Here is a 26,867-nt window from a genome sequence, read left to right on the forward strand (position 1 = left end):
GGCAGTCAACCAACCAGCCAACCAAGCAAACAACCAGCCAATCAACCAACCAGCCAACCAATCAGCCAACCAGCCAACCAACCAGCCAGCCAAGCAAACAACCAGCCAATCAACCAACCAGCCAACCAATCAACCAACCAGCCAACCAACCAGCCAACCAGCCAACCAACCAGCCAACCAACCAGCCAGCCAAGCAAACAACCAGCCAATCAACCAACCAGCCAACCAATCAGCCAACCAACCAGCCAACCAACCAGCCAACCAAGCAAACAACCAGCCAATCAACCAACCAGCCAACCAATCAGCCAACCAGCCAATCAACCAACCAGCCAACCAGCCAACCAACCAGCCAACCAACCAGCCAGCCAACCAGCCAACCAACCAGCCAACCAGCCAACCAACCAGCCAGCCAAGCAAACAACCAGCCAATCAACCAACCAGCCAACCAACCTACCAGCCAGCCAGGCAGTCAACCTACCAGCCAGCCAGGCAGTCAACCAACCAGCCAATCAAACACACTAGACCAGCTATACTGGGTAGAACCGTTGCATCACTGGGATGGTCCATCCTCCCGAGCTGAGGCTGGAAAATCACCTGTGTTAAATGAGGCCAGCATCATAGTGTGTCTGGAGACATCCTGAGATACACAAGGACTTGTCTCAAAATAAATAAATGAGTAATGGCTCAGAAAATGCAACTCCATACAGGGGGAGGTAATCCCCCTCAGGAACAGTCAGAGGGGAGGGGAATAATGGGAAAATGGGAGGGAGGGAAGAATGGGAGGATACAAGGGATGGGATAACCATTGAGATGTAACAAGAATAAATTATAAAAAAAAAAATGCAACTCCATCGCTTTCATGTTTTCTCCATGGGAGTCATCTCTTGGGCAGAACTTCTATGCTCAAACTCACTATGTAGCTGGGGATGACCTTGAACTTCTGATCCTTTTGCTCCCACCATCCTCCCCCGCCCCCAAGTGCTGGAATCACGGGTTTTATGGGATGGAACTTGGGTTTTGCACAGGTTAGGTGAGTGCTCGGTGATGGAACCACTCTCTCAGCCCATAAACAGAAAGATTTAGAGTGCCAGAAGGGCTCTGACGCACAGTTGTCTTCTGATTTTCAGATGGGCATTTCCATTTATTCCTCAAATATTGGCAGTAGCCACTATATGGGCGTGGCTGGGATAGGCGCAGCTTCGGGGATTGCTGTTGGAGCCCTTGAGTGGAACGTAAGTCATGTCTAGCAATATCTTTGGCAGTAACTTAACTCGATCATTGTCCAAGTAAGACCCAAACACAAAATCTTGCTTTTTAACCCCAAGTGACTATTAAAGATGTCTCAGAGAATATTGATTTTTCAAAAGGATTGTGCTACTTTTTATTCTCTTTAGTAAGTCAAGAGGCAGGGTACATGTATGCCATGGGTCATAGGAGTACAGTGAACAAAGATTCATTATATCAGTCAGGTGGGGAGAAGGTCATGGCACCTAAGGGCATGCATCTCTCTCTATGGAGAAACAAGCATATCCCATGCACACCCACACCCAGAAATTGTATTTTGAATACATATTGAGAAATGGTTCAACTAAGCTCTCTGAGACTGTCAACTAGTTACTACAAAGTTTCTACTTTTAAACACCAGTTTAAATTATAAGCCATATAAAATACCGGATTACTTATTTCGTTCATGGAATAGACTTGTCAGAGGAAATAGAATTTATTCTCCAAAGGTATAAATGAATTTATTAACCCTGCACTATTTACCTATTTATATATGAATAATTTGTCTTGCTTGATCCCTGAGAAAGTTACTATGCTTCGTGTTCATCTTCCTTCTTATAAACTATAAAAATAAGGACTACTTCTACAGAGTCCAAACTTAATAAAATAATGTCTTTTCTTTATCACTTGTTTCTCTCTCTCCTTCTCCCCCAACTTTTTCATTTTCCTTTCCTCCCCTCTCCTCCCCTTCCCTCTTTTTCCCTCTTCCTTTTTGGTTCCCCTTCTTCCTTCTCCCTTTTCTGCTTTCCTCCCCTTTCCTTCCCCTCCTCTTTCTTCCCCTGCCCTGCCCTGCCCTCCCTTCCCCCACTTCCTCTTCCCCTCCCCCACCTCCTTCTGTCCCTTTCCTTTCTTCTGATACTTAGAGAGATCCTCAAACCTATAGCTATCTTCCTCCTCTGACTAGTGAGTGCTGGAATTACATATGTGGTCCACCGTGTTTAGCTTCTTTTGTTTTTGTCCCCCCCCCCCCCAGACAGGGTTTCTCTGTGTATCCTTGGCTGTCCTGGACTCACTTTGTAGACCAGGCTGGCCTCGAACTCATAGCGATCCACCTGCCCCTGCCTCCCGAGTGCTGGGATTAAAGGTGTGAGCCACCACGCTTGGCTCTTCTCTTTGTTTTAAGCTATTTTTTAAATTGATTTATAGGACATCTCAATTATTATCTAGTAGACAAACAACATAGTAAAAACAATAACTTGGAAACAAACCTCTAAGTTAGTGAACTTTCAATGACAGTGTGCCTGGAAGCTAAGTTTTTGGTGTGGAAAGGCCTGTGATTGGGTCTTTGCTTGTAAGTGCCCAGCAGTGATGCGTCATCAGGTTTGGGATGGACAGGTACAGAACCCGTATTTCTTTTAAGAGCTTGACTCACACGAGCCCCTGACTTGATTCTTCCCTTTGTTCTTGATTTCAGACTATATTTGCGCTTTTTGTTCTTGGTTGGATATTTGTTCCTGTCTATAGCAAGGCTGAGGTAAGGCCATTAGCAGTTACTCTATTCTTTATGATACTTAAAACAAAAACATTGTACTGGTTGTGGTGGCGTACACCAGCACTAGGGGAGGCAGAGGCAGGTGGATCTCTGTGAGTTGGAGGCCAGCCTGGTCTACAAAGTGAGTCCAGGACAGCCAAAGCTACACAGAGAAACCCTGTCCAAACACACACACACACACACACACACACACACACACACACACACACACACAATATTGCTTGTATAGGAAAACATCAAGAAGGATAAATTATACTTATTGTGCTTCTCAGTCTTTGATTCTGGCACTGGCTTCCTTAATTCTGCAGATAACCTAAAATGTGCCTTTCTGTCCTGGGTAGACAGACGCAATTAATTATCTGTTTACACAGGAATTTAGCTTTTAAGGCTTTTACAGAAAAATATTTCAAAACATTATAAAGAATAAGATGTAGGGAAACGGAGGTGAACAAACATGTTAATAACTAGAAGACAGACTTGGTACCCTAAGATGCTATTTCGTCTTCAATGGCCTATTCATAGGATGAAATTCCACACAAGAGCCAAGCAGGGTGAGAAACATGACATGCTTATCTTAAAGCCAGAGGTCTAAGATAGAGAAGGCATTGCCAAAAAATGCAGAACTGCCTGACTAAATACTGACATTTGTTAGAAAGCATGAACAAAGCCATATTATATTAATTCAGAGATAAGCACATTACTGTGATTCAGATAAGTCCCCCAGTGGCCCATCAAAGGGTTGGTCTCTGTGGTGCTACTTGGAAGCTGCAGAAGCAGAAGCCTTAAGTTGGCGTAAACTTAGGCTTATTAGCCATGGAAGGCTGATGGCCCTGAGTCTGCTAACTTATTTGCAAATCTACAGAGAAGTAAGAAGTAAGAGAGAGAGAGAAAATAACCCACTCACACACATACATTCAAGAGAAAAGGTAGATGGAATTAGGCATCTTGACTTCAACTGAAGTCAGGTTTCTCAATTTTCAGCACATACATTCAAGAGAAAAGGATCAAGAGAAGAGGTGGGAGCTGGGTGTGGTGGCGCACGTCTTTAATCTCAGCACTTGGGAGGCAGAGGCAGGTGGATTGCTGTGAGTTCAAGGCCAGCCTGGTCTACATAGTGAGTCTAGGACAGCCAAGGCTACACAGAGAAACCCTGTCTCAAAAAAAAAAAAAAAAAAAAAAAAAGACAAGAGAAGAGGTGGGTGAAGTCAGGCATCTTAACTCCACAGAGAAACCTTGTCTCAAAAAACAAAAACAAACAAACAAAAACGAATATAAAACTTGTAATCATCATATGTAACTGAAACTCATGATTAAGAAGTGATTTTTTTTCTTGCATGAAGGATTTCACTTAGATATATAAAGACTAAGAGAAAAAATAAAGCTGTTGGCGCGTGCGCGTGCGCGCGCGCACACACACACACACACACACACACACACACACACACACACACACACACACACACACCCCTTGGTGGATGAAGCAAGGCTCCAACAGCCTTTGGCTGTCCTGGACTTGCTTTGTAGACCAGGCTGCCCTGGAACGCACAGTGATCCACCTGCTATTGCCTTCCAAGTGCAGGGAATTAGAGGTGTGTGCCACTGCACCCAGATAAGTTTCATATTTTTAAAAACAAGTTATTCTAAATCCCACATCTGATCACTCAGTTTCTTGGTTTCTTCTGGTAATACATCTATATCCTAAAGGAACAAACCAGATATTTTTAACAGCCAGTTTCTCTTGTTCTGTCAGGTAGCAGTTTAGAGTTACAGAAAAGGAGATAGACATCATGTTATTCTAACATAACACAATATTTTTTAAAAGATTTATTTATTTATGTGTATGAGTGCTCTGTCTTCATGAACACCAGAAGAAGGAAGGCATCAGATCCCATTATAGATGGTTGTGAGCCACCATGTGGTTGCTGGGAATTGAACTCAGGACCTCTGGAAGAGCAGCCTGTGCTCTTACCCTCTGAGCCACCTCTCCAGCCCCTTAACACAATTCTCATTCATCTAACACAGTGAACTACCTACCTATTCTTATAGTGTTTTCATAGTAAATTAAATATATAGTTAGCTAGAGAGATTTAGGCCAGAGATCTGTTCCTTTTCTAGAGACAGCAGAAAAAAGAAGAATCTGTTCATCCTGCTTGCTGCACAGCACTAAGTCCTCAAGGTGGACACCAAAACTCATCAGCAAAGTTATAGCTATAAACCCAGGAAAATCACATCTTACAATGGACACAGAAGCTCAGTCTTCACAGTGGGCACCGAAACTCAATGACTGTCTTTGATCATTAGCCTGTCTCCTGTAGGTGAAACTCTCAAGTCCTTGGCAACCCGGCTCGCTTTGTTCTTGCTCTCTGACCTTAGCAGACCTTTAATTTAGCAAGTAAGAATGTATTTGTTTTTAATTTTTATGTTGTGCCCTAGGATTTCTGCTACAAAGCAGCTGGCAAAACTCCCTGGCCTGATTTAATTAACTGTAAACACCACCTTAATTTAATCTTTTTAACTGTACATATTTAAAGCTTTTCTTTAAAAAACAAAAACAAACAAACAAACAAAAAACCAAAACAATGCCACCCTCCAAAAAAAATAAAATAAAATAAACTCAGCTAAATCATTACTCCACCTGCGTGGCATTGCTTTGCGAGAAATCATCACTAGTGTTATGCATTGTCATTGCATTGCCCAGTGGGGCAATTAGAAACCCCTCAAGGATGTTCAAATAGGACACAAAACAGACTTAAAACCTCTACTGAAATAAAAGCTATAATTAAAAGTGTCCCAATGGAGTGGGAAGATTTTAATGGGCACAAGAAGGGCAGTGGTAACGGCCTCCCCCAGCCCAGCTTCAGACCGACCACATGGGTTCTAGGTAGCAAGTGATTCTAGGTATTGGCAGCTGATGGAGAAATGGGAATAGGCTAGAGGGGACTGTGTAAGAGCGTCCACGGGAAGTGAAAATATGCTTTTGAAAGACTCTTAAAAACTCTGTAATAGGGCTGGAAAAGTGGCTCAGTGGTTAAGAGCACTTGACTGCTCTTCCAGAGGTCCTGAGTTCAATTTCCAGCAACCACTTGGTGACTCACAACCATCTATAATGTGATCTGATGCCCTCTTCTGGCCTGCAAGTGTGCATGCAGGCCATGGAGGGGTGCTGCTTACTGGCTTGCTTCCCGGCACCCCCCCTCCCCGCTTGTTCAGTCGGCTTTCTTATAGAACCTAAAACCACTAGCACAGGAATGGCACCACCCACAATGGGCTGAACCCTCCCCCATCAATTACTAATTGAGAAAGTGCCTTACAGCTGGATCTTACGGAGGCATTTCCTCAACTGAGGCTCTGTCTTCTCTGAAGACGCTAGTCAAACTGACACAAAACCAGCCGGTACAACAGCTGTGCCAGCTCTCCTTCCTGGTTGTTTCCAGTTTGACTGGCACCAAAGGCAGTAAGCCCACACCTGTGTTCCTGGGCCATTCCCACCATCTGGAAGCATCTCTGTTACACTGCGCGAACAAGCCACCCCGTGTCCTTCCTCTGACCTCTCACGACCTGATGGTGACTTGCTCTGTTGCTTACACAGGTGGTGACACTGCCAGAATACTTGAGGAAGCGGTTCGGCAGCCTCCGGATCCAGCTCGTCTTCTCTTTCTTCTTCTTAATCGTCTATATCTTCAGCAGGCTCTCGGTGAGTACTTGTACGAAGTGTAGAGACCCGCAAGGCGAGTCCTTGGACCACCTCTCCAAAGAGGCAACCTTCCTCCTGCAAGGAGTGATGTGGAGGGAGTGTGGTCTGAGCAAAACTGGCGAGGGCATCCCAAGGATGTGCCTGGTTGTCTCTACCCTGTGTCTCTTGATTATTTTCTTCGACACCTGTACAAACTGTGTGACAGTAATTTATTGATGTGCTTGCTTACTATGTGTTTTCTCCAATTCCATTCAAGTGACCTGAGTCCATGGTCCTTTTTTTGGTGTGTTTACTGCACCCCACTCTGAGCCTAGAATGTATTTAGCACATATGGCACCAAATAGATGCTTTTTCACAAACCAAACGAATGGCATTTACCACGGAGTCATTGTGGAGTCTCAGGAATCACTTGGGGGAATGAATGGTGGGAGGGATCTCTGCCCATTTCATACCTGACTTTGGAGGGTGGAATAATAAAGAAAGGTCAGCCAGGTAAATTATGAGCAGGTGCTTTAAAGTGGGAGTCAGCTCAGCCAGTGGTTGACGAAGCTGGTTGGCAGGCCAATGCAACAAGTGACAGCTTTGTACAGCCCTTGGGCCAAGGCTGATTCTTATACCTAATTTAAAGGGTGGTAAAAACTAGAGGCAGTGTGTACTGATGTACAGCCCTCAAAACCTACAATAGTTATCATGTGGTCTTGTACAAAAGTTTGTCAACCCTTGTTAAGTATATGGTGGGTTCAAGCGAATTTGGTAGCAATCTAAAAGCAGAGAGCTGGGTGGTGGCGCACGCCTTTAATCCCAGCACTTGGGAGGCAGAGGCAGGTGGATCGCTGTGAGTTCAAGGCCAGCCTGGACTACAAAGTGAGTCCAGGACAGTCAAGGCTACACAGAGAGACCCTGTCTCGAAAAACCAAACCAAACCAAACCAAACAACAACAACAACAACAAAAAACCACACACACACACAGAACTAAAACTCTCCAGGAATTGGAAAGATGCAAAAGCTATTTTCTGCAACAAATGCTCACAGGGAAAAAATAGCCCACGTAAACTGGGCATGGTGGCTCACGCCTATAATCCTAGCACTCGGGAGGCAGAGGCAGGTGGATCACTGTGAGTTCGAGGCCAGCCTCGTCTACAAAGTGGGTCCAGGACAGCCAAGGCTACACAGAGAGATCCTGTCTCAGGGGAAAAAAAAAAAAAAAAAAAAAAGCCCATGTTTTTTCCTGGTTGCAGAACCACACACAACGACTTCTCAGAGCATTATCACCACTCCGAGGCTAAGTCATATTAACTGGGCAACTTGGCTTAACCCATGCCCCTAAAGGTACTAACTCTGGTGGAGGGTGCACAATTTGGGCAGTCCTCTCTCGGTGCCCACTGGTGGAGGGGTGCTGCCCAGAGGCCACCTCTTCCGGATGGCTTCCAAGGCCATTTCTCTCTGGGGCTGTTGTTGATTCTGCTGGAGATGAAGGTGCAGCGTCTAACCTCGTGCCCATTTCAGATGGAGATCGGCTTTGGCGCCATGTTCTTAAAGATGGTGTGGGACACGGATATCTACCAGACAATGCTGGTTGTCTTGATCATCACTGGCACTTACACCATCACAGGTGAGGTTGCTCCGACCACGCGTGCATTTAGATTGACACAAACACTCAGCAGAGAATTAGGGACTCCTGGATTTTCCCCAAGTCTGTAGATCAGCAAGTATAATGGAAGGTGGAGACACCTCTAGAGATCATACTGGCTTGGGAAGCTCTCGTCAAAGAATGATTGACAGGTCAGCGGAGATCATGTTTACGGCACAAGGGGGCACGACACTGTGGGTTACCAGGTAACAAGGTGGGAGCACACAAAGTGGATGAGGGGAAAGTGAGGCAGGGCCTCAGATGGGATCTTTTAGAAAGGCACGTCTGAGACATGGTCCCTGGAGGCATCACGGCCCATTAACAAGCCTGCAGGCAGCCACGGACCTTGGGCATCTGCATAATAGGGGTGCTGGAGTGTAGCTCTCCACCAGTGATGGCTACCGGCCAGGGTGGGGGTGCGGAGGGGCTCACTTCCTTTTAGAGGTCTAGTCACTGGAAGTTTAACCAGTTCCAGTATGGACAGCATAACTTGGATTTATTTATTTATTTTGTAAGACAGGGTTTTTCTCTGTGTAGCTTTGACTATTCTGGAGTCACTTTGTAGAGCAGGCTGGCCTCGAACTACGGAGCTCTGCCTGCCTCTGCCTCCTTGAGTGCTGGGATTGCAGGCTTGCACTACTGTGCTTGGTAGATTCTTTTTTGAGGGGGCAGAGGGTGGGGGTGTGGGGTGGGGGAGGCCACAAGGGTAGAGGTGGTAGATCTGGGTATGAGGGTGATCAGGATGCATCATGTGAAATTCCTAAATGATCAATAAAAATATTCTGTTATATGTATTCTCACGGATGCAGCCTCTGCCTAGGGTAGCTCTCATGACTCATTTTCTTCTACTCAAGTAGAGGTACTTAGCTGGAGAGTCAACAAGTTGCCTATTGTGCTGAGGAGTCTAAACTGGATTTCTCTTCTGGTGGTATTTGCTGGTGCTTGGAGACAGTTTTGGTTGTGACAACTGGGCAGGGACTGAGCGAAGGTATTATCCAGCTGGGAGAGACCAGGGCGATGCTCATCTCATGGTTGCTTTTCAACTGAGTTTCCACCGGGTGGTGGTGGCGCAGGCCTTTAATCCCAGCACTTGGGAGGCAGAGGCAGGTGGATCTCTGTGAGTTCGAGGCCAGCCTGGTCTACAAAGCGAGTCCAGGACAGCCAGGGATACATAGAGAAACCCTTTCTGGCGGGGGGTGGGGGGTGGGGGTGGGGGGGGGAGGGGATGACACGGACCAGTGCACACGTTTGATTAGTAAAATGGTCTGGAAAAGCATGGACAGTGAAGGAAAACTGAGACACAGAAAGTCAAAATATTGTACTGCTTTGACGCATCTTCTGTTGTTATCTGAGGACGGCCAATACCATTTGAACATACAAAAAAAGGAGCTGTGAGTGACGCAAGACAAACACACCTGAAACAATCGAACGGTGTATGAATGCCGTGACCATCTGCAACTACATTCTTAGGACATCTCAGCAGCCTGTTTATGGGCGCAGAACCGTGTTTTCTGAAACAGCATCACGTATATAACTTCAGAACTTATCTCATCGTTATTAGTAAGAGTTTCACTGGCTCAACAAAACTGGCAAAACCGAAAAACAAAACAAAACAACAACATAAAAGTGCACGAAAAGCAGCACGGAGTGGGAGGAGGAAACTTAGCCCAAGATGAGGCGGTCCGCTGGGGTGGGGGCAGGGCACACAGTGGGCGGCTCATAGTGCTGCGAACACCAGCTCTTGAGGCTTTCCGTTTCCTTTCTTCTTCCTCTTCAGGTGGCCTGGCAGCTGTGGCTTATGTAGAGACTTTACAAGCTGGTGTTATGATTTTGGGCTCAGCTTTGCTAATGGGTTTTGGTGAGTACATGGGCCACAGAGTTGGCATCTTTTTTGTTTTTTGTTTTAGACAGGGTTTTTCTGTGTAGCCTTGGCTGTCCTGGACTTTGTAGACCAGGCTGGCCTTGAACTCACAGATTTGCCTCCCTCTGCCTCCCAGTGTACTGGGATTACAGGCGTGGGCCACTGCGCTGGCCAGAGGCGGAATCTTTGAATCTACATTACACGGGAAGAGAAAGAGAGGAAGAGGGTGGGCACTCAGGGAGAGAGAGAGGAGCAAGCCGAAATGTCTATAACAGAGGAGGGGGAAGCCCAGCCTTGGGGCTAAAAAAGCTCAGAGCAGGGGGCGGGGCATGGCAGGCACACCTTCCAGGTTGGGACTGAGGGATGCTGGGAGAACCTGGAGGTCTGGTCCACTTTGCTATGGTATATAGGCACCTCAGCCGGTTGTCCCCCATGTGAAAGCCAACAAAAGCCCCTTTCGTTTGCGCACTCAGATCCATCTGTCATGGTCAGCCACACAGATCCAATGATCGCTTCACAAATAAATCACGCACGTCCCATTCAAAAGCTCTAGCTATCACACAAAGTGTCCTTTACAGAAAGGACAGCCTGAAGAACCAAGTATTTGCTAAATGAGAATGAAATAACAGCTGATCTGCAGTAGAGTGGAGGCGGCAGGCATACCTGTCATGTATATCCAGTGTTGTGGCTAATTTAGACGTAGGGCTTAATAAATGTTTACTATTAGCCCTATAATTACTATTAAGGCAGTATTTTCTAACCCGCTAGCAATCAATGAAACACAGGCACCAATTATATTTTAAAATAGACTTGGTTCACCTGGGGCAGGGCAAATATTAATCCCCTAAACTACCTTCTATACCTCCCTGCCAAAAACTCCATGTTATCTGCTTCTAATAATTTCTGTCGAGCTACCTCCCATCCATAATCCCAAATACTTGCTAATTATCATCGTCTGGGCCGAATCCTCCATCCACGCTGGCTGTGTACTCCTCCTCCACCTAACCCACGGCGGAGATCTCCTTCTCCTCTTCCTGTCCTGTCCCCTCTCCTCTCCTCTTCCGGTCCCTCACCGCTTCCTTTCCCAAGAACCTCTCTGTCCAACCAGCCCAGAATTTAGCCACGTCTCTCCCCCTTGCCCGGGTGTGTTGGCTTTCTATTGGTCAAACAGTTCTTAGGCAAGGTTACAGACATTTTGGAGTGTGCCAGTCTGCTCACTTGGGCAGCAACCAGACCAAACTCCAATTTGTAAGGTGTTTGTATATAGACAGCCTTTTGGTTTTACTTTGCTCTGGCTCTTTCTCACACGTGATTTTTGAGTTGTAACAAGTGGTTTTGTTTTGTTTTGTTTTGTTTTGTTTCATCCCTAAGGGGAGATTGTATCGATTTTCTCCAATTTTCCTGTTAACCTTGTGAATGGCACAGACTTGATTTGGAATGTTAGGTTAGCCTTGGGTTCTTAGAATGACCCCAGCTTAGATAAGAGATAGCCCAAGTGTCTGTATTAATTTACAATTTCAGTGCTTTCTGGTGACCGAATTTCTGAACCTTCCTCCTGCCAGTAAGGGTTTTGCTCATTTTAACAGGTGGAAAAGGTCTCATTTCTCAGTGTTGTTTTACTTTTTAATTCCCAGGCATGGTTATTTCGGTTAATTTCGTTTCCTTTTTTATCACTTGTTTACGATCCTTACTTTCTTTCTTTCCAGAACTTTCTTTTGGTCACCGATGTATAGGATGGCTGTAGGCATGAAGTGAATGTGTCCTTTCAGGCCGAGAGCAACAGTCTCTGTGTGGTATGTGTGCATGTGCGTGAGTGTCGGGGTGAGGCTGCAGAAGTCTGTTTTTCCGCTCCAGCACTTTCCGCTTTATTCCCTCGCAATAGGATTCCCAACTCCAACTCCCCGACCCTAGGCTATCTAGACAGAAAGGCTCACAAATCCCCTCATCAGCACACCTGACCGTGCTGTGGTCACAGCCACACCCGGCTTTTACAACTTTTATTTATTACTTTGTTTTTTTGAGAATTTCATGTGTGAACATTGTATTTCATCCTTTCCCTCCTTTCTCTCCCTCCGGTTCCCACTGTGTCCCCTGCCATGCAGTCTCAAGTTTATGACCCCTTATTTTATTTTGGTTTTTTTGAGACAAGGTTTCTCTGTGTATCCGTGGCTGTCCTGGACTCACTTTGTAGACCAGGCTGGCCTTGAACTCACAGAGATCTGGCTGCCTCTGCCTCCCGAGTGCTGGGATTAAAGGCGTGTGCCGCTACCGCTCGGCGACCCCTTATTTTTCAATTACTATTTTTACACGTATGCATGTGCAAATTCATAAACACGTGAGAGTTGTTCATATGCATATGTATTTAAGGCTGACTGAACAGACTTGGATAATCTATCAGGGGGACTTGCACTTGGAGAAGACTAATTCCCACTTTATACCAGCATCCATTCATTCATTGTCTGTAGCTCCTCGTCTAGGGGTAGGACTTGGACCTTTGACACTTACAAGCAAAACAAAACCGAGAAATGAGATGCTCTTTTAGTCTATTTGATGAGCACAAGTTTTAAAGTCTTAAAACATCAAGTACTGACTGGAGCAGGGTTAGGAAAGAAATTAGTCTGATTTCCCACGTCCACACAGGCATGCCAACGCCTCGTGTTGTCACCGCGCAGGCGTCATTTAGGTCACCATACTGTTGAGATATCATGGGTGCGGCTTCCTTCAAGTCTTTGGGCTCTTGCGGTCTTTCTGCCCCTTCTTCTGAGATGTTTCCTTTTTTTATTCTTTTTGGGTTGTTTTTTTGTTTTTGTTTTGAGACAGGGTTTCCCTGTATAGCCTTGGCTGTCCCGGACTCACTCTGTAGACCAGGCTGGCCTCGAACTCACGGAGATCCACCTGCCTCTGCCTCCCGAGTGCTGGGATTAAAGGCGTGCGCCACTACCGCCCGGCTCTGAGATGTTTCTTGAGCCTTAGGTTCGGGTAGCTCAGAGATGCATCAGTTGGGACTAGGCACCCTATACACATAGCTTGAAGTGAGGCAAGTTGCCAGTGGGGGGGGGGGGGGAGTAATCAAAAGTCCTACTCAACTGCAATGGCGGCACTTATATCTTGGGCGTAACCAACAGACACCTAGTTGGATGTAAGGCGCGCTCAATAGGAGGGAATTCATGCCAGTACGGTAAATACAGCCCGAGAGAAGAACTTATTACTGCCATTGCCTCAAAGCAGTATAATTTGTAACCACATTCTCCATACTTATCCTTATTCCCACAGACAAGTATAGCTCTCACTCCTCATCAAAGAAGCTTCTTTTTGAGACAGATGAAACCATTACAAAAAGCTACACTTGGCCGAAGTGCCGAGAACCACACATTTTGTCAACACCATGCTATGTCTTTTTATTAATTTTATATTCTTTCATTGACTAATCTTGCTTCCAGGTATTTCTGAATTAATATAAAAACCGAGTCTAAGGGGCTGGAGAGATGGCTCAGAGGTTAAGAGCACTGGCTGCTCTCCCAGAGGTCCTGAGTTCAATTCCCAGCAACCACATGGTGGCTCACAATCATCTATAATGAGATCTGGTGCCTGCATATGCAGGGGGAATACTGTCTAAAATAAGGAAATAAAGAAACTGAGTCTATTTCAAGAGAACACACTTTTACATGCCAAAATAAAATGAAAAATAGTTAAACAGACGTTTTAGTAGATTTTAAATACTACTGTGACGTTAGGATTTTTGTACCACTTAGGACACTGTGGGAGAATCCTGTATGTTCTGAAGGAAACCTTAACCAGGATGTGTAACATTTTGTTGGCATCTAAGGAAAAAGAATGCTAATCTATCTTCAAATCAAGATTGTTTAGATAATTTATGATGGAGTTTTAGTTAGGAACTGATGTGGAGTAAGCACTTTTTGACTTCCATGCATTAAAAAATCCCAGGAGCATACCACTTTCAGGCATGGCTGGATCCAGGGTTGTGAATGGACCACAGAAGGCAAAAGACCTCCCAGATACTGCACTAACTAGAAGCCAGAGGGAGGACGTAACGTGTCCAACACCTTCAGCAGAATCCTAGAGCCAGCGGGGCACATGTGTATTCCTCACTTACTGGCCACTGACCAGGAGACAGGGAAAGTCAGCGAAGCCTCCAGAAGACTGGAAAAGGACACTTTGACTCATTCTCCCTAGAGTGCACACACCTGGGAAAGATGGGTTCTGAAACCAGATAAAGGAGGTGGAGTTCTGAGCACACAACCCAATGCCTGCTGCATTTTTCTCCTCCCAGGAAGAGCTAGTCTTTGTTTGCACAGACGGGGTATTTACGTCACTCTCGCATTTTATAGTGAGAGCCAGAAGGTCACGCTGGGTCTTATCGCCAGCGTTGGGTCTTTACTTGTGTTGTTCACTGTGCTCTTTAAGGAACTGATGACTATTGTGGTTTCTGTTCTCAAAGCCTTCCACGAAGTGGGAGGGTACCAGGAGCTGGTAAGTAAGTACTTTGGAGCCATCCCAAATAAGACCCAGCTGGGAAACTGGACTGCCAAGCCACAGTGCTACATGCCACGACAAGATGCCTTCCACATCTTCCGAAGCCACGCCTCTGGTGACATCCCTTGGCCTGGACTCATCTTAGGTGCCACAACTGTCTCTTTGTTCTATGGGTGTGCTGATCAGGTAATTAAATGCACGGTCACTGAGGTGCCCTCCCTTTAAAGTCCCTGTGGCCTGTCTGCTTGTTCAAAGTTTGCCTCCTAATTGGTATTTGTTGCCTCAAAAACATCATAAGAAATACGTTTTTCCCCCTGTTGATATAAACAGTGAGATTTATTCTTGCTTAAATGTTTATGATCCTTTAGCCCTGATAAAACCCTTTTAAGTTATTCTTTAGCTTTTGTGATTTGGAGACCTTAGCTTTATATGAAATTTCTGTGTATTTCTCTTTTATAGATTACTGATACCTTTTATGCTTTTTAAACCTATTGTGTATGTGTGTGTGAATATCACACAAGTACTGTATTTACACCATTTACAGCTCTCCTTATCTCCCCTTACCACTTCTATGTTCCCTAGCTCCCGCTCAGTTCATGACTTTTTCTTTATTATTGTTACATATATATGAACACACACACATATGTGTGTATATAACCTGATGATTTCGATGTTGCTCACATGTGCGTGTGTTCAGGGTTGACCACTTGGCAGTAGATAACCTATGGGGGCCTGGGACTGAAGCAGAATGATTCTCCCTTTGTCAACAGCCATTGATTGCTTATAACCCTTCGTCTGGGGTGGACGTTGTGAAATTTCCCCCATCTACAGTGGCGTGTCAACTGGTGGTGTCATTTTGCAGACTTTGCATACGCAGCTGTATTGTTGAGATGGTTTTTGTAGGTGCATCTTTGCTGACATATACAGAAGACACTATTTTGAAGCAGATGTGTCAGTCCTCTGGCTCTTACAATATTTCTGCCCTCTCTTCTCCAGTGTTCCTTGAGCCTGGGGTCCAGAGGTTGCACTGCAGATATATCAATTGGGATAAGTACCTGTGGTGGTTTGAATAAGAACAGGCCTCAAGCCGGGTGTGGTGGCGCACGCCTTTAATCCCAGCACTCGGGAGGCAGAGGCAGGCGGATCGCTGTGAGTTCGAGGCCAGCCTGGTCTACAAAATGAGTCCGGGACAGTCAAGGCTACACAGAGAAACCCTGTCTCAAAAAACCATAAAAAAAAAAAAAAAAAGAACAGGCCTCATAGAATCATATATTTCAATGCTTAGACATCTGGGAGCGGGCACTACCTGAGAAGGATTAAGAGGTGTGGCCTTGTTGGAGGAAGTATGTCACTGGGGGAGGGCTTTGAGATTTCACAAGCCCAAAAGCAGGGCCACTCTCTCTCTCTCTCTCTCTCTCTCTCTCCTCTCCTCTCCTCTCCTCTCCTCTCTCTCTCTCTCTCTCTCTCTCTCTCTCTCTCTCTCTCTCTCTCTCTCTCTCTCTCGCCGTTGGATCCAGATGTAGCACTCACAGCTCCGTCTCTACCACCATCCGTGCCCACACGCTGCCATGCCTCTCACCATGATGATAATGGACTAACCCTCTGAAACTGTAAGCCAGCCCCCATTAAATGCTTTCTCGTATGAGCTGCCATAGTCCTAGTGTCTCTTCACAGCGACAGAACACTAAGACAGTATCTGTGGTGATGGTCTCTCTCTGCTGCAAAAAGAAGCTTCTTTGTCAAGGGGCGGGAACTGCATTTATCTGTTAGGGAAGAAGGATTGGATGACCCAGAGGCTCAGGGACACACCAGGAGAGCATGGCCCACAGACTCAACTGACTGGGACTCATGGGGCCTCGCCGAGATCAGGGCTCTGACCTACATCCTCTGCATATCTGCTGTGGCTGAGTGGCTTGGTGTTCTTGTGGAAATCCTAAGAGTAGGAGCAAGGGCTTCGCAAGGAGCAAGAGCAAGGGCTCTTTTGTTTACTTGTGGGGCCCTTTTCCTATGCGGATGTTCCCGGTCTTGTAGCTTGCTCTGCAGTGATTGGTTGATGTCCCTGGGAGGCCTGAGGGTAGGAAGAGGGGGATGGATCTGGGGAAGAGGGGTGGTGGGAAGGGCTAGGGGACGGGGGGGGGGGGCGGAAACTGGGGTCAGGATGTAATACATGAGAAAATGATGATGATGATGATGATGAAGGAGGAGAAGAAGAAAGAATAGCCCTTTCCAGGGATGAACAGGTTTATTGGTTGTCCAATACAGAGACCATATATACACAAACAATAAAAATAGACTCAGTAGACTGTACTTACATATATTTGTGCATGCACATAACACACATATGTATTTAATAATAATAAAGGAAAAGGCTACCAACTTGAGAGTAGGGGAGGACACGGGAGGGACTGGAGTGAGGATAGTTGGGGAGGGACTGGAAAGAGAAAAGGGAAGAGGAAGGTAATAATTCCGTACAAGGCACAGCTTAGAGAAAGCATTAGAGGAGCCAGAACTCTTAAACACCCAGAGCAAACACCAAGTCCTATAACTTTGTTTCTGGTGTTTGTGTCTCACCAGCTTTGCAGCCTGCAGTAGATATCTCTTTTTGGCCCAGAGATAAATCCCTGTATTAAGTTCTCTTTGGAAAAGATTCGACAGCTCTGGCACCTCTACCATCTTGGGGTCTTCACTGAAACCCAGGATTCCCTTTCATAGCATCATGTAATGGACTTTCAGGGCCTCTTACCTACTAAGGATAAAGACCCCATGAATACTTCCATTCTTGTGTTCCTCATGCCTCCAAAGCCAGTGCCATGTAGATGACACTGCCAAGTTTTACTGCCTGCTTGAGATGGATCTTGGCCCCCTTGAGGATCTCCTTGGTAGCAGCTTTTTAAGGTGGCACACGCCTTTGATCCCAGCACTCCGGAGGCAGAGGCAGGTGGATAGCTGTGAGTTCGAGGCCAGCCTGGTCTACAGAGTGAGTTCCAGGACAGCCTGGAACTTGTAAGCCTTACATTGCCATAGCTGGTGTGCAGTGCTAGCAGTGAGGCCAAACTGTACATAATGATCCCGTCATCCGTTAGCTGTGTATAGGCCAAGATGTGCTCATTTGTTACCAATGTCTCTGTAGCCCTGGATGGCCCAACAATGAATGCATGAAGGTTGAGCGTCTTAGCAAACCCCAGCAGAGTGCACATCCTGCTGCTTCAACACATACAAGTATTTTATCTGTGTTGAGGTAGCGCAGCCTTTATATGCCTCTGACTCCATCTACTCGTCTTTCTTTGGCAGGTTTCTGTCCAGAGGTTTCTGGCAGGAAAGAGCAGGCTTCATATGAGAGCTGGCTGCCTCTTGTGTGGGTACCTGAGGCTGCTGCCCATGTTCCTCATGGTGATGCCAGGGATGATCAGCCGCATCCTGTACACAGGTGAATTCTTGATTCTGACATGCCCTCTTAGAGATCTGGGGGGAATAATTGAAATATTGGGTCTCCCATGGTGTGCTAGTCATTGGAACTGCCTTGAGTGCCACTTTAGAATGTATCTGAGTAGAAGGCCTTGAGATGTACAGCAATGCAGAAATTCCAAGATGAGAAGAAGAAGAAGAAGAAGAAGAAGAAGAAGAAGAAGAAGAAGAAGAAGAAGAAGAAGCAGCCAAGCACAGTGGTGCAAGCCTGTAATCTTAGCACTTAGGGAGACAGAGGCAGGCAGATCTCTGTGAGTTCAAGGCCAGCCTAGTCTACAAAGAGAGTCCAGGACAGCCAAGGCTACACAGAGAGACCCTGTCTAGGAAAAAGAAGGAGAAGGAGGAAGAGGAGGAAGAGGAGGAGGAGGAGAAGAAGAGGAAGAGAAGGAAGAGGAGGAGGAAGAGGAGGAGGGGGGAGGGTGGGGAAGATCAGCTGGAAGCATTTCTCCCATAACACAGTCATATTCCTCCCCAACACAAAGAGGCCCAGCCACAATGCTCAGACAGTCTTCAGGAATTTGGGTTGCTCTATCACATCATAGACCTTATGCTGGGTGTCTCAGATGCTGTATCAGGATCGCCTTGATACAGTCAGTGTGCCTCATGGCCGTATACTGAGCATTTACAGCACTCGCTGAACTCAAGAGACAATCTGGAAGAGCCTTCTGTAGAAAGAAAGACTCAAAGAAAGGTCCCAGATTCTTTCTACTAAATGCTATTAACACACCACCTGCTTCTCCTAAGGAGTGACCAGAATTCCACAATGTACTTCTTCCCCATGTTGACTGAGTTTTGCTACCTTGACCTGTCTCCCAGGCAACAAGTCTTGCTCATTCATTAGGTAAGGGAACAGTTACTCTGGTAGGTATAGCCACGAGAGGAATGTTCTAGTTAAGTTTCCTTTGCTGTGATCAAACACCATGACTAAAAGCAACTTGAGGGAGGGAAGGGTTTATTTTATCCTATGCTTCTAGGAAACAGTCCATCATGGAGGGACATCAGGGCAGGGACTCAGACACGAACCTAGAGGCCATGGAGGAAAGCCACTTACTGGCTTGCTCAGCTTGCTTTCTTATACCACCCAGAAGTCCCCAAGCCTAGGGTGGGACTCCTACAATGGGCAGCTCATTAATTAAGAAAATGACTCCTAGATTTTGCCTATGGGTCAATCCGATGAGGACATTTTCTCAGTTGAAGATCTCTCTTCTCAGATATGTTAGGTTAACAAAACAAACAAACACTAGCATCCCAGGTAGAGTGGGTGACTTCTAGGACTGCATCCTGCCCAGTGATTTTGACAAAGTCAAAAAAAACGGGGAGCAGTATTTAGTGCTAAATCTCCCTCTACTTCACCCTTTAATGTGCCCTTGTGCCCCCGGCTTTAATAGAAATGGGTCTGAACATTTCACTATTTGCTCATCAGTAATCAAGCAGTGTCATTAGATATCATGAGTATTTCTTTTTGACAAATTAGAAAATCGGCCTTTTTCTTCTCTCTAAGACGTGGAATCCGATTTATTGTGCTGCATTACATCTATCTTGGGGCAAAGGGTAGTGAGTTTCTGAGTGGTTCCAACGTTAGTTAGTACATGGTGGGTGGTTGCCGGCCTTCCTTAACACGTCATAGGGTCGTAGGGATCTCTGAAAGCCTTGTAGAGGTCCCATGGCTTGCCCTTGGGTCGGTAGAAGGACCAGGTCACTTGTCTGCTAGGCTCCTGAGTCCCAGCTCTTTGTTCCAATGCATAGAAGGATGTGTGTGAACTTGATAAACCTCCACCGGTCCAGGAACCCGACACCTACCTGGACACGTGTGATTCCTAGCTCGCTTCCCTTCTGCTGGGCTCAGGCTTGAGAGCTCTATAACCAGGGCGCTGATCGGACCCGTGCTTCTCTCTGCAGACCAAGTGGCGTGCGTCGTGCCCTCCGAATGTCAGAAGTTCTGTGGCAGACGAACCGGCTGTAGTGCCCTGGCTTATCCAGTGCTGGTGATGGGATTGATGCCATCTGGTAAGAAGTGGGCCTTTCCACCACGGGCTCCATGACTCCTATTGGAGGGACAGGTGGGAGGCAGCATATGGGAATGGCTTCCTTACCAACCTGCCCATCACTCTGCATATAGAGGCTGTGCACTGGGCGTGGTTAACATCCGAACAAGCTTTGCTTGCTCGGGTAGGAGCACTGCCTCGGCCCTCTCCTTCTACACTGGAAGAGCACATCCTCACAGAACCACAACGTGTGCACACGATGACTGTATTATTTATGTCACCTGCTCATTCATTCATTCATTCATTCACTCACTCAGAAAACTGGTTCCGTACAGTGTACAGCATTGTTGAAAGTCCCTAGGACACAGACACCAGCAAGAACAGTGCGATCCCCAAGTTGCTTTTCAGTTAAAAAGCCAGGCAGGAACCATTCTTTACTAGGTGGCAGGGGCCTTTGCCTTCTTCTCCAGATTCCAATGGAATGACCAAAGAAACATTTTTAAAGAAGAAGAAAAGGAAGGAGGAGGAGGCCTGTATCAGCTCTGGAGATCAGCATTTCCATAAGCCCCAGTACAGACTGGGGGAGATACTGGCCATGGTACAGCCTAGGAAGGGAGTCATCTCACTGATCCTGAGCCCCGGGACCTGCCCTGTTCTAGAGCAGGCAGGGCTAACACTGGGGAGCAGTACTCGAAGGAAGGCAACTTCTGGAATCCCAGTCTGTGTCTTCCAGCCCCAAAGGGCCCATTAAAGTCAGTTGGGGGTACCATCACGGGGAGTTTCCAGGTAACGTCCTGGTTATCTTTGGACTCTCCTAATAGCACAAAGAAATTTTCAGATAGAGCAGCCCTTACTCTCTCTCACTCCCAGGCCCCTCACCCCCACCCCCAGGCAGCAGGTAGTGGTGCCATGTTGTCTCTATGGTGTTGGGGGGATGCTTCCTCTATTTGGGCACTGTGTGACGTCTTCTACTTACTTTGTGTACGTCTTAACAGCCTCATGGTAGGCGCTGTCTGTCCACTTCACAGATGAAGCGTCAGATTTTGTGCCTATAGCAAGAACCTCTCCAAGCGAGGGCACAAGCAATGATGTCCACCTCACAGCGCTGTAGTAGGAGTGATGTAGCCTGGCACAGATGAACCCTCCAGGAAAGAGTAGCTCTCATTCTTCTGCAAGCACAAACCAGGAACAAATGTAGCACGGTGTCTTAGATGGAATTCCACTCCACGTAAAAGCTCCGTGTTTTAAAGGAGATGCTGGCCGGGTGTGGTGGTGCACGCCTTTAATCCCTGCACTGGGGAGGCAGAGACAGGCGGATCTCTGTGAGTTCGAGGCTAGCCTGGTCTACAAAGTGAGTCCAGGACAGCAAAGGCTACACAGAGAAACCCTATCTCGGTGCTGGAGAGATGGCCCAGTGGTTAAGACCACCATCTGCTCTCCCAGAGGTCCTGAGTTCAATTCTCAGCAACCACATGGTGGCTCATAGCCATCTATAATGGGATCTGGTTCCTTCTTCTGGCATGTAGGTGTACATGTAGGCAGAATACTGTATATGTAATAAATAAATATTAAAAAAAAAAAAAGAAACCCTGTCTCAAAAACAAAAAACAAACAAAAGGCCAGGCATGGCATAGCACACCTTTAATCCCTGCACTTGGGAGGCAGAGGCAGTCGGATCTCTGTGAGTTCGAGGCCATCCTGGTCTACAAAAAACAAGTCCAGGACAGCCAGGGCTATTACACAGAGAAACCCTGTCTCAAAAAACCAAAAAAATAAAATAAAGGAGATGCTGGTGTTTGGAAATGTTCCTTAGGAGGCCAAGGCCTTCTCTGGCCTGGTCAGAGAGCAGGCAGTCCAGGGAATGCTTTCTCTGTCTTCCAGGCCTGCAAGGCTTTCTGCTATCCACAGTATGTGCCTCCCTCATGTCGTCCCTGACTTCCATTTTCAACAGTTCCAGTGCCCTGTTCACTCTGAACATTTACACCTGGATCCGGCCCACGGCCACCGAAAAGGAGCTCATGGTGGCTGGAAGGTGAGTGCTCCACTCACATCGGTCAGGGATGTCAGTGATTGCCTGAAAAATAGGCGGTAACCCTTGACTAGAATTGTCATTTTTTTTCTCAGTCTGCCTAGGTTGGGGGGCTATTTTTTATACAGCTTTGAAATGATAATATAATGCTTTGATTATCATAAAGAATACTGTTTTCTCCTCCTCCAACTCTTCCTACATTTTCCCTCGCTCCCTACCCACCCGACTCTGAGGCCTTTCTTTTCCTCTTTAAAAACAAGCAAGCAAGCAAACAACTCAACCAGATGAACACATACACACAAACAACAACAACACATAAACACAAAAAGAAAACCAATATATATAATAAATAAGCAAAAGAAAGATAAGACAAAAAAATGCCCAAACAAAGCAAAATGAGACAAAAAGTCTAAAAAACAATCACTGGGTTCCTTTCAAGTTGGCCATCCACTGCTGCTAAATAGGGCTGACTCTAAATATGGTTAATATACCCAGTGAGACTGCAATGGAGAAAACCAGTTTTCCTTTGTGAGCGGGAGTCAAATACACATAGCTTCTGTGTGTAGGCCCTCTGCATATTGCCACAGTTCCTGTGAATTCGTATGTTCATCATTTCCTGTGTCTGGAGGACACTGTTTCCCCAGAGGCCATCTCCTCTGGGTTTTAGACTCTTTTGTCTCCTTTTCCATATAGATCCCTGGGTCCTAGGGGAGAGTTTGATGGAGGCAGCGTATTTAAGACGGAGTGTTCCAAAGCCTCCCACTCTCTCCACAGTGTCCGGTTGGTCTCTGTATGTTAAAGCCTATTTCTCACTTTCAGTCCAGTCAGATGCAGGTATCTGATCTCCCATTTAGGTCCTAGATGCATTTGGAGTTGAGTTTTGTGCTGGGTGATAAATACGGATCTATTCACATTCTTCTGCATGTAGCCGTCTAGTTTGACCAGGGCCATTCATTGAAGATGCTTTCTCTCCTATTCTGTATGTCTCTGGCTTCTCTCTCAAAAATCAGGTGATTTGGTGTGTTTATGTGTTATTTGCTCACGTGCACGTGAGGCCGATGCCCATCTTTGTCCTTGGTTTCTTTAGGAGTTCTCGCTGACCACAGAGCTCACCCTTTTGGATGGTCAGGCTAGCAAGTTTGATCCAGGAATTCCCCATTCCCACCTTCCCCACACTGGGATCACAGGAGGGAGGCTATGTGGACCTAGTTTTTCATGTGGGTTTCTGGGAATCTGGGCTCCAGCCTTCATACGTGTGTGGCAAGTGCTTTATTCATGGACCCATGAATAAAGATTTCAGTTTTACGTCACTAGAGACTATATGAGAGAGTGAGAGGAGGCTAAGTGAAACTTAAGTAGTCTACTGTCCTAGATAGCAATATTAGAGATACGCTAAAAGTAACTCTTGGAGGCTGGGCGTGGTGGCACAAGTCTTTAATCCCAGTACTCGGGAGGCAGAGGCAGGCAGATCTCTGAGTTCGAGGCCAGCTTGGTCTACAAGCAAGTCCAGAACATCCAAGGCTATACAGAGAAACATTGTCTCAAAAAACAAAACAAAAAAAGTAAAACTTGGTCCAGAGTATATCAATAATGCCTTTAGTTCTAAACTAAGCAATGAGAGTAGTTCAAGAATGTTTCCTTCTATTAAGAAGGAAGATAGATGTAATCTGAATAAAGTATAAGAAAAAAAGAGATATAAAACTGCAATATGTGAATGATCTTATTTGAAGGAACTCATATGAATTTACTAATGTATTTCTCTCTTAAATATCAATTTCTTTGACTTTCATAGTTAAAGGTATGCAAATTACACTTAATATTCTATTGTGCCACGTCATGCTACTTTCATAATTTGTTCTTTAAATTGTCTCTAAAATATTGCCGTTGCATTAATGATAAAAAAAAAAAAAGAAAGAAATGAGAGGGAACATATCATGAAAGATTATACTTAAAATACATTATATACTTGTTTGGAAATGTCCTTATGAAATCCAGCACATGTACAATAAATGTATGCCGATATAAGTATTTTTTAAAATGAAAAAAAAAAAGAAAATAGAGACTAAAAAATATTTGAGCAGTTAAAACTAAATCCAAAAAGGGGTGGGGAAAAAATAAGTGGGTTAAGTTAAAAAAAATTAGTGAGATGGCACATATAAGACCAAATGTATGTGTTATTCCATGAATTGTACATAGACTAAAACCTTGAGTTAAGTGGCCAGGATTAGGGTCGAGAGGACCTGGGTTCATTTCCCAGCACCCACATGACAGCTCACAACTGTCTGTAACTTCAGTTCCAGAGGATCTGACACCCTCACACAGACATACATACAGGCAAGACACCAGTGCATATAAAATAAAAACAAATAAATTACTTACAGCCAGACACTGAGCAGGGGAAGGAATAGGGCTGGACTCACTGCCTTCCAGGGGAGGAGGAGTTAGAGGAGGAAGTAGGGGATTCAGCCTTGGGCAGAGGTCTAGGAGAAACAAGGAGAGAGCAGCTGTACAGGTAAAGCTACAAAGTGCAAGTATCTCTGGGGTTTATGCTGGGAGGAAGCCAGACTAGTTTAGAGGATTAAGAACAGATTAACCTACCCAGATCTAGCCAATGGACAGAACATTCTCCACAGTTGAGTGGAGAGTGGGGTATGACTTTCACACGAACTCTGGTGCCTCATATTTGACCATGTCCCCTGGAGGGGGAGACCTGGTGGCACTCAGAGGAAGGATAGCAGGTTACCAAGAAGAGACTTGATACCCTATAAGCATATACAGGGGGAGGAAATCCCCCTCAGGAACAGTCATAGGGGAGGGGAATAAGGGGAAAATGGGAGGGAGGGAAGAATGGGAGGATACAAGGGATGGGATAACCATTGAGATGTTACAAGAATAAATTAATAAAAAAAAAAGAACATATTAAAACTGCTCAGGATTGTGCTGTAAAGATTGATAAAAATTATTTTTAAATGGTCAAGATTATATTATTATATATACTTATTTAAACTAATTGCATGTTCTTTGAAGGACTTCCTTTTCAATTTAAGATAATAATTTGGTAATTAAAAACTTCCTTAGCACTTACCTGGAACAGCAGTGAAATGCTATCTTTGAATTCATTTATTTGTTTGTTGTTTTTTTGAGACAGGGTTTCTCTGTGTAGCCCTGGCTGTCCTAGAACTCACTCTGTAAACAAGGCTGGCCTCAAACTCACAGAGACCTACCTGTCTATGCCTCCTGAATGCTGGGATTAAAGGTGTATGTGACCATGCCTGACTAAGATGATATTTTAAAAAGACCAGTATTAAGGTAGTTTGTCAGCCCTAGACTCTCTGTGAACCATATCCTCAGGAAACTGGAGGCAAGTTTCATAACACTAAATGCTGCAACGTGGCCACCAGAATTATTCTAGACTGTGGGGAAGAAATGCTGAATCAGAACTGTGAAGTAGTCTGTTCAATGAGGTGAAAACTTGGTCAGAACCAGATCTGGGGTTGGGGGCATAGACTCAGGTTCCAAGTGGCACAAACCTCAGAACTGTGACCTATCTATGACCTGACCCACCAATGAGGGATGGTGTGTATAGCATCTGTATGTGGCAGGCATTTCTGAGAGCCCAAAAAGCAGTGTCAAGAGATACGAGACTGGCATCAGCAAGCAGTACTCTACCCTCATTGGAATACTGAGAGTTTAGGCTGGTGGTCAACCAGAAGAAAGAGACGCCTCACTGTGCTATAGTATAGTCCTTCTTAGGCACCGTAAACACTCCCATTGAAAGACTAAGTGTGATTTAACTTTGTGACTTAAACCAAGATGCACAAGGGTTAACATGAAAACAGAAGAAACACGAAAAGCAAGGCAGTATGATCCTTCCAAAAATTACTAAGCCTCTGATGATCATGAGTTAGATGAAACCCCAAACAAAGAATTCAAGAGAATTATAGTTGTTCACAGACTCACTTTTTTTTTTTTTTTGGTTTTTGGTTTTTGGTTTTTCAAGACAGGGTTTCTCTGTGTAGCCTTGGCTGTCCTGGACTCACTTTGTAGACCAGGCTGGCCTCGAACTCACAGGGACTCACCTGCCTCTGCCTCCCGAGTGCTGGCGCCCAGCATGACTCAAACTCTTGAATGACTTTCAGGACAAATAGCTGAATGAAATAAGAAAGCCAATTCTCCGTGTGTTATATCATAGTTAAAACACTAAATATATGCTGGGTGTGGTGGTACATACCTTTCATCCCAGCACAGAGGCAGGTGGATTGATGTAAGTTCGAGGCCAGCCTGGTCTACAAAGTGAGGACAGGACAGCCAAGGCTACACAGAGAAACCCTGTCTTGAACCTCCCTCTCCAAAAGAGATGGCTTTTATTGGCTGAGAAACAGTGCTCAAGAGTGACCCAGCTTGCCAGGGTTCGACTAACGCTCGATTAACGCTATCTTTATCTAGTCTAACTGCTAAACTACAACAGGGTGGCTCCGTCTAAATCTTATCTTTACTCTAACTGCCGAACCACAACAGGGTCAGCTGGTTTCTGGTGAAACAGGAACCTAGGCTCTGACAAGATGGCTGAACATTGGCCATATGGCCTGTCCCCAACACAAGAGAAGGGTCTAGGGAGGATGACTGAGAGAAATGTAAGAGTCTCGGGGAGCCAGAGGTGGCCTGGCCCTACAGATAGCATGGATAGCTAGGCTATCAACCATTTGCAGTTCCAGCTTTCTGGGCAGAAAATGGGCTACATATCTCTTTCTTTGAAGAGACAGCTCTGCATGTTTTACGTTCCTGGCTTCCCTAGTGCTTCTCTGTGAGCCCAAGGACCTCATGCGCTCTACAGATGGGGTTAGAAATCTCAACAGGATTCATTTCTTTGTTGCTTCAAAACATGTATTTTTTTTTTTTTTTAAACCACCAAAATAGATACTATGCTAAACG

The 26,867-nt window shown here is 45.6% G+C and overlaps 1 protein-coding gene across 1 annotated transcript in view; it reads left to right on the top strand.

The window, feature by feature from the left end:
• Positions 1 to 26,867, top strand: part of LOC127195718 (sodium/glucose cotransporter 1-like) — a 46,975-nt gene that overhangs the window by 5,929 nt on the left and 14,179 nt on the right. Inside the window, exons 2-10 of the mRNA XM_051153247.1 lie at positions 1,128 to 1,232; positions 2,699 to 2,758; positions 6,366 to 6,470; positions 7,978 to 8,083; positions 9,879 to 9,959; positions 14,422 to 14,642; positions 17,748 to 17,883; positions 19,821 to 19,928; positions 21,788 to 21,938. Of these exons, the coding sequence (XP_051009204.1) occupies positions 1,128 to 1,232; positions 2,699 to 2,758; positions 6,366 to 6,470; positions 7,978 to 8,083; positions 9,879 to 9,959; positions 14,422 to 14,642; positions 17,748 to 17,883; positions 19,821 to 19,928; positions 21,788 to 21,938 (1,073 nt within the window). The remainder of the gene's footprint in view (positions 1 to 1,127; positions 1,233 to 2,698; positions 2,759 to 6,365; positions 6,471 to 7,977; positions 8,084 to 9,878; positions 9,960 to 14,421; positions 14,643 to 17,747; positions 17,884 to 19,820; positions 19,929 to 21,787; positions 21,939 to 26,867) is intronic.

Source organism: Acomys russatus, chromosome 11, assembly GCF_903995435.1.
Source record: "Acomys russatus chromosome 11, mAcoRus1.1, whole genome shotgun sequence".
Lineage (NCBI taxonomy): Eukaryota > Metazoa > Chordata > Mammalia > Rodentia > Muridae > Acomys > Acomys russatus.